The 6,869-nt window shown below is 40.6% G+C and overlaps 1 protein-coding gene across 1 annotated transcript; it reads right to left on the bottom strand.

Moving 5' to 3' along the window:
* Window positions 1-4,408: 4,408 nt before the first annotated feature.
* Window positions 4,409-6,677, bottom strand: LOC135124223 (adipocyte plasma membrane-associated protein Hemomucin-like). Its single transcript, XM_064049135.1, has 4 exons — window positions 6,555-6,677; window positions 6,376-6,499; window positions 5,838-6,329; window positions 4,409-5,767 (listed from the first exon to the last, which is right to left on the bottom strand). The coding sequence occupies exons 2-4, from the start codon at window positions 6,495-6,497 to the stop codon at window positions 4,738-4,740; spliced, it is 1,644 nt and encodes a 547-aa protein (XP_063905205.1). The 5' UTR covers window positions 6,498-6,499; window positions 6,555-6,677; the 3' UTR covers window positions 4,409-4,737.
* Window positions 6,678-6,869: the final 192 nt, after the last annotated feature.

Below are 6,869 nucleotides of genomic sequence, written 5' to 3'. Positions count from 1 at the left end.
ATAAAAAGCAGGTGGGCGGGGCTAGTATTTGCTAAGATAAGGCGAATTCTGGCAGATGACATATAGTGCAATAAAATAAAGGGTGGGTGGGCGGGGCTAGTACTTGCTTAGATAGACTGATTTTGGCAAATGATATATCCCTTCAGAAACTAAAGGGTGGGTGGGCGGGGTGAGCACTCGCTAAAGTAAAACTGATGTGGCAAATGACATCCTCTAAGAAAATAAAGGGCACGTGGATGGAGCTGGGATTTGTTAAGATACACTGATTTTGGCAAATACTATATCCTTTAAGAAAATAAAGGGCGGGTGGGTGTTTGGAGCTGATACCTATCAAGATGAGACTGATTTTGGCAAATGAACAATAACAAGGCAACCATTTCCATTCGCGGTTCGTTGGGTCAATTATAAATATTGACCTCATGCAGAGTGTATAAAAGTACATGGAGATTTTCTTTGAATGGGAGTGAAATAAACTTTTATTAAATTCGTTCAAAGCAGGCAAATATAACTACTGAGAACTGCAATAATAATGATATGTTGTTTTTGTAATAATTTGATAAAATTCCAAAAAATGAGAGAACGGGTGGGTGGGCGGGGCTTAGTTTAATTTTCCCTAAAGAATATTTTATAAACAAGCAATAGCCCCGCCCACTCACCCCCTCTTCATTCATTGTTGTTTGCTATAACATATAACACCCGCCCTCTATTTTCTTAGGAGTTATGTAATTTGCCACAATCAGTCTTATATTAGCAAGTTTTAGCCCCGCCCACCCACCCTTTTTTCTTCTTAGAGGATGTCATTTATCAAAATCAATCTTATCTTAGCAAATACTAGCCCCGCCCACCCGCCCTCTATTTTCTTAGGGGATATGTAATTTGCCACATTCAGTCCTATCATAGCAAATTTTAGCCCCGCCCACCCGCCCTCTATTTTCTTAGGGGATATATAATATACCGTAAACAGTCCTATCTTAGCAAATGATATATTCTCTAGGAAAACAAAGAGCGGGTGGGCGGGGCTATTATTTGCTAAAATAAGGGGAATTCTGGCAGATGACATATACTCTAATAAAATAAAGGGTGGGTGGGCGGGGCTAGTACTTGCTTAGATAGACTGATTTTGGCAAATGATATATCCCCTAAGAAACTGAAGGGAGGGTGGGTGGGGCCAGCACTTGCTAAGGTAAAACTGATTTTGGCAGATGACATCCTCTAAGAAAATAAAGACCGGGTGGGTGTTTGGAGTTGGTCCTTATCAAGATGAAACTGATTTTGGCAAATGAACAATAACAAGGCAACAATTTCCATTCTCGGTTCGTTGGGTCAATTATAAATATTGACCTCACGCAGAGTGTAGAGAGTACATGGAGATTTTCTTTGAATGGGAGTGAAATAAACTTCTATAAAATTCGTTCAAAGCAGACAAAGTCAAATATAACTACTGAAAACTGCAATAATATGTTGTTTATGTAATAATTTGATAAAATTCCAAAAAATGAGTGAACCGGTAGGTGGGCGGGGCTTAGTTTAACTTTTCCCTACAGAATATTTTATAAGCGAGCAATAGCCCCGCCCATCCACCCCCTCTTCATTCATTGTTGTTTGATATAACATATAACACCCGCCCTCTATTTTCTTAGGAGGTATGTAATTTGCCACAATCAGTCTTATATGTATTAGCACGTTTTACCCCCGCCCACCCACCCTTTTTTCTTAGAGGATATGTCATTTATCAAAATCAATCTTATCTTAGCAAATACTAGCCCCGCCCACCCGCCCTTTATTTTCTTTGGGAATATGTAATTTGCCATAACCAGTCCTATCTTAGCAAATTTTGGCCCCGCCCACCCACCCTTGTTTCTTCTTAGAGGATATGTCATTTACCAAAATCAATTTTATCTTAACAAATACTAGCTCCGCCCACCCGCCCTCTATTTTCTTAGGGGATATGTAATTTACCACAAACAGTCCTATCTTGGCAAATTTTAGCACTTGCTAAGATAAGACTGATTTTGGCAAATGACATCCTCTAAGAAAGTAAAAGGCGGGTGGGCGGGGCTAGTACTTGTTGAAATGGACTCATTTTGGCAAATTATATATTCTCTAGAAAAATAAAGGGCGGGTGGGTGGCCTAATATTTGCCAAGATAAGGCGGATTCTGGCAGATGATATATACTCTAATAAAATAAAGGGTGGGTGGGCGGGGCTAGTATTTGCTTAGATATACTGATTTTGGCAGATGATATATCCCAAAGAAACTAAAGGGTGGGTGGGCGGGGGCAGCACTTGTTAAGGTAAAACTGATTTTGGCAACTGACATCCTCTAAGAGAGTAAAGGGCGGGTGGGCGGGGTTAATACTTGTTGAAATAGAATGATTTTGGCAAATGATATATCCTCTAGGAAAGTAAAGGGCGGATGGGCGGAGCTAGTATTTGCTAAGATAAGGCGGATTCTGGCAGATGACATTATACTCTAATAAAATAAAGGGTGGGTGGGCGGGCGGGGCCAGTACTTGCTTAGATAGACTGATTTTGGCAAATAATATATCCCCTAAGAAACTAAAGGGCGGGTGGGCGGGGACAGCACTCGCTAAGGAAAAACTGATTTTAACAAATGACATTTTCTAAGAAAATAAAGGGCTCGTGGGCAGAGTTGGGGCTTTCTAAGATACACTGATTTTGGCAAATAACATATCCTTTAAGAAAAAAAGGGCGGGCGGGTGTTTGGAGTTTGGAGAGTGTAGAGAGTACACGGAGATTTTCTTTGAGTGGGAGTGAAATATACTTATACAAAATTCGTTTAAGTTCGGAGTTAATTTTAGGTCCCTTGAGTGTTTTATTTTTGGGATAAATTTAAAGGAATCTGGTGTTTTGTTGCAGAGTATATTATTTTAGAAGCCCATCGAGTTTTTTTTTGTAAATTATTATTTAAAAGAATTTTAGGGGATTTTGGTGTTCTATTTTTGGAAAATTCTGACTTGACCTGTTTTTGAGTTAATTTTGGGACCTCGTTTTTTTTTAATTTAAAACAATCTTGAGGTTCTAGGTATTCCTGTTTGGAAAGGATTTGAAAGTACTTTGGAGCCTCTAGTGTCTTTTCTTATAATAATTTAATTAAATTTCTTAGAAGATACGTCATTTGCTACCCATCCTCTTTTTTTAGAGGGTATATCATTTGCCAAAATCAGTTTTATCTTACCAAGTAGTGCTTACTGATGACTAACTTTTACAAAAAATGATCAAAATTTGGAAACATTACGAGCTTACATAAAATAAGGAATTAAAAAAAATGTTTATTTTTCCATTCACAATTTTAAAGACACTAAGAAAAAGAGAAAAACCGAATTAAAGTAACTGGATGCAAGTACACAAGTTATTATTATTACGAATATGTGGCAGCAAATATAAATATTATGGCAGTTGATCAAAATCACAAGCATCTGGTCTCGGAAACGCTACGCTCTCGAGCGGCGCCGTCGAGAATAAATGTTCAATTCAAGCCGCAAAATATTATTAAACCTCGAACAGAATCCAACACGCGACAAGCCACAAACAACCGGAAACAGGAGACTTATTTTTCCACACTGTAGGAGACAAGAAACGTCAAAGAGTGTAAATATTCCGATTTTTTGTTATTCAGTGAAAACACTCCATAATTTTCAATTACGTTTACAAATGTTGCGCAGGGTTTAATTTGGAATAAAAAACTAGGTCGTGGGGAAAACTGAAAAATTATGTAAAAACTCTGGAGTGGGGTATTTTCGCTTAAGTAATTTACTACCCTGTTTGCGCTCAACCATTAAAACAACCCCTTAGGAGTACACGTTATGCCACTTTCGCCCGTAATATACAAATAACTGTTTCAAGTAATGATAAAATAAACGAGGTCCTACGTTTTTTAACCAAGTAGAAAACGTGGCAAACAATAGTGATTGTGTTTCCCGTAAAAACTGTTTGTGTGAATACTGAAAAGGTAATAAACCTTCTGTTTAATATTAATTTAAAGTTGCACACAATTCACACTTCTATAAATACTTGGTCAAATAAGTCAAGTATTCGCGCACCATGTACTTAGGCTTATCTGCAGGTTGACCTTGTAGAATGTATTTTAAGTGCTTAGTGACATATCTAACAATATTTATTGTAAATTGCGAACATTTGATGATTCATCAACAGATGATCTACAAAGATTAGATATCTATCGCATTCCAGAATCATGTTAGTGTCAATAAAACCATAAAGATTACATCATGTCAAAGATTCTTCTCGGTTATCAGTCGTGTGTTAACCACTGAGTCAACAACTTAAAAACGATTACTTCTACATTAAACTCGTCTATTGTCTCGCTCCGAGAAAAGATTTCTTATCTCGAAACGGGTATCAATTAAAAATAATGAAACTAATGCACTTTACTAAATAATTTTATTTAAATACACATCACATCCAACAAAAATATCCCAGTACAAAATCGATACATATAAAAACCATGTAAATTATCACCTCGTTAACCTGCCATAATATTTAAAACTTAAAGAAATGCACTATTTTGAGTAGGAAAAAATGAGATTCTTATTTCTTAGTGTAAATATCACTATAATAAAATAAACACACAAAAAAAAAATAAACAACGGAATGTTCCTTCTGTATATAAAAGGTGAAAAGTGACTCAGTCTACTTCAAGATTTTTGAAACAAAGACTTGCGATGATGCAACGATAACAATGACATCACAGCCTACTTAGTTTTTGTTAGGAGACTCTTTAACTGGAACTGCTTTTGGTTGATCTTTAACAGGTTGTCTTTGAGCTTCGTTTTGGGTGGACTTGGTCACAGTAGGCGCTGGAGTAGGTTTAGGTGGTGTGGTGGTAGTAGGTTTAGGTGTTGTCGTTGTAGTGGTAGTAGGTTTGGGTGTTGTTGTAGTTGTAGGTTTAGGTGTTGTTGTTGTAGTGGTTGTAGGTTTAGGTGTTGTAGTGGTGGTGGTCGTTGGTTTGGGTGTTGTTGTTGTAGTGGTTGTAGGTTTCGGTGTTGTTGTTGTTGTTGTAGGTTTAGGTGTTGTTGTTGTTGTTGTGGTAGGTTTGGGTGTTGTTGTTGTTGTTGTTGTGGTTGGTTTAGGTGTTGTAGTAGGTTTAGGAACGTTATTCAAGTGTCCCCAGCCTATTTTATCCAAGGAAATGCGGCCTATGTAGTCATTGAACGGTGACCCTAAATACAGGGTGTTTTTGAAAACGTGGGCTTCACTAATGCCCGCCAGTTTTCCAGTTAGGCAGTGTATACTATCTAGAATTTCCCCATTTTTCGAGACGTGCAAAATGGAAGTCCTCTTCGGGTACAGCGGCGACCCCATAACGAAGTGCCCCACGTAGTGGGCCCCAATTCTCGAAAACTCATTCGGATACAAATCGTTGGTAAACTTAAACCCGAATTGAACAAGCCCTAAAATCCTCGCTATCAGCTTTCTCAAAAGTGGAAAAGGCCCGAAAATTTGTCCAATCGCGGGATGGTAATCATCCACCGCCACCACCAAAGGAACAATAAACCCGCCCTTCCCATCCGCCTTCAAATTATCCGTCATCCCCGGCAACCCATCGATAAACACGTCCCGCGTCCCCTTCTTCGCCCCCTTCAAGTAGTACCGATGCAGCCTGTTCCGCATCGTTTCCGACACCAAAATAAACTCTTCATCCTGCGCCAACGCGACGCCATTCGCGAAATGCAAATCCGCTATCAACACGGAATTTTTTTTCGTTTTGGAATCATAATGAATCAATCTGAAATAAAAAATTAATTAAGCAAACTCGTTTCGCTAACCTTCGCAAACAATTACACATTCAAACGTACCTCCCACTCCCGTCCGCCAACAAGTCAAAAACCCCGTCCTGGAGCTGAAACTCGGTGCTGGAGTCCGTCCAGAACAAGTCGCCGTTGCTGCCGACGGCCACCGAATTCGGCAGGGTCACATTGCGCCCGCCGATCACGTCGTCGATAGCCACCAAGCGCTGCTTGTTGCCGGTGGCGACGTCCACTTTGTACAGTCCGTAGTAGGCATCAGCGACGTACAAAACGCCGGATTTGTCGAACGCCATGCCGAGGGGGCGCCCACACAGCTCCTCCTCGTGCACCCCCTTGCAAGGCTTGCCGAACTTGACTACGGGGGTGATGTGGTTGCCGACGAGCTTCACCACGTCGCCCCCGTGCAGCGTAGTGTAGAGCTCGCCTTTGTAGTCAGCGAAGGCTTCGGGGCCGTGCAGGTCGCCCTTATGCCAGAGTTCTACGTCATTGAGCTTCTCGTTGAGCGCGAGCCCCCCTTGGAACGGCCGAATTGGGGCTACTCTGTTGAGGGGTTAGTGGAGGCTGGTGGGTAAAGTACGATACTTACTTGTATGACTGGGAGAATTTCGCGTCTGGGGGTACTCGAGGTAAGAATAACAGTAACAGAGCGAGGATGAGGAATTCGATTGCTCGGCGAGTGAGGAATTTGACGATGCCCAAAAGACCCATCTCTGAAGTGAGGTTAGAGTGAGAAATATGTTCGTGAGGGGACCGGAGACAACTCACTTGTTACTTATCGCTACGACGATGACACGGCAATTAAAAACTTACGGCTAACTGTTCATTTCACGTTTCACGGACCTTGAACCAGCCTTGAACTGTTTTGACAACATGGAATGACAGATGGTTCGAATGTGGCGCCATCTGCGCACCAGCCAAATGGACTGCGTAAAAGTCCCTAGTTCTCGATTAAAAAAGGCAGCGGCAGCCCCACAAAAAAAGAAAAAGCGTACGTATGACTGAGGAAATGCTGTACCGATTCGGAATAAAATAGAAATTATTTACAACCACTTTCTAACTTGACTGAGTAAAACATGACGG

The sequence above is a fragment of the Zophobas morio genome, unplaced genomic scaffold (assembly GCF_036711695.1).
Source record: "Zophobas morio isolate AGI-343-1 ecotype UQ-CSIRO unplaced genomic scaffold, CSIRO_AGI_Zmor_V1 ptg000007l, whole genome shotgun sequence".
Lineage (NCBI taxonomy): Eukaryota > Metazoa > Arthropoda > Insecta > Coleoptera > Tenebrionidae > Zophobas > Zophobas morio.
Note: the sequence above shows the minus strand (reverse complement) of the source record. Positions and strands in the feature narration are given on the sequence as shown.

Bases quoted from the DNA above. Each gene is read 5' to 3' on its own strand.
- LOC135124223 (XM_064049135.1), bottom strand. From the start codon at position 6,497: ATGGGTCTTTTGGGCATCGTCAAATTCCTCACTCGCCGAGCAATCGAA. The intron at 6,330-6,375 runs GTAAGTATCGTA...ACCCCTCAACAG, and splicing joins AAATTCTCCCAGTCATACAA to AGTAGCCCCAATTCGGCCGT. The intron at 5,768-5,837 runs GTACGTTTGAAT...TTTTTATTTCAG, and splicing joins TTGGCGGACGGGAGTGGGAG to ATTGATTCATTATGATTCCA.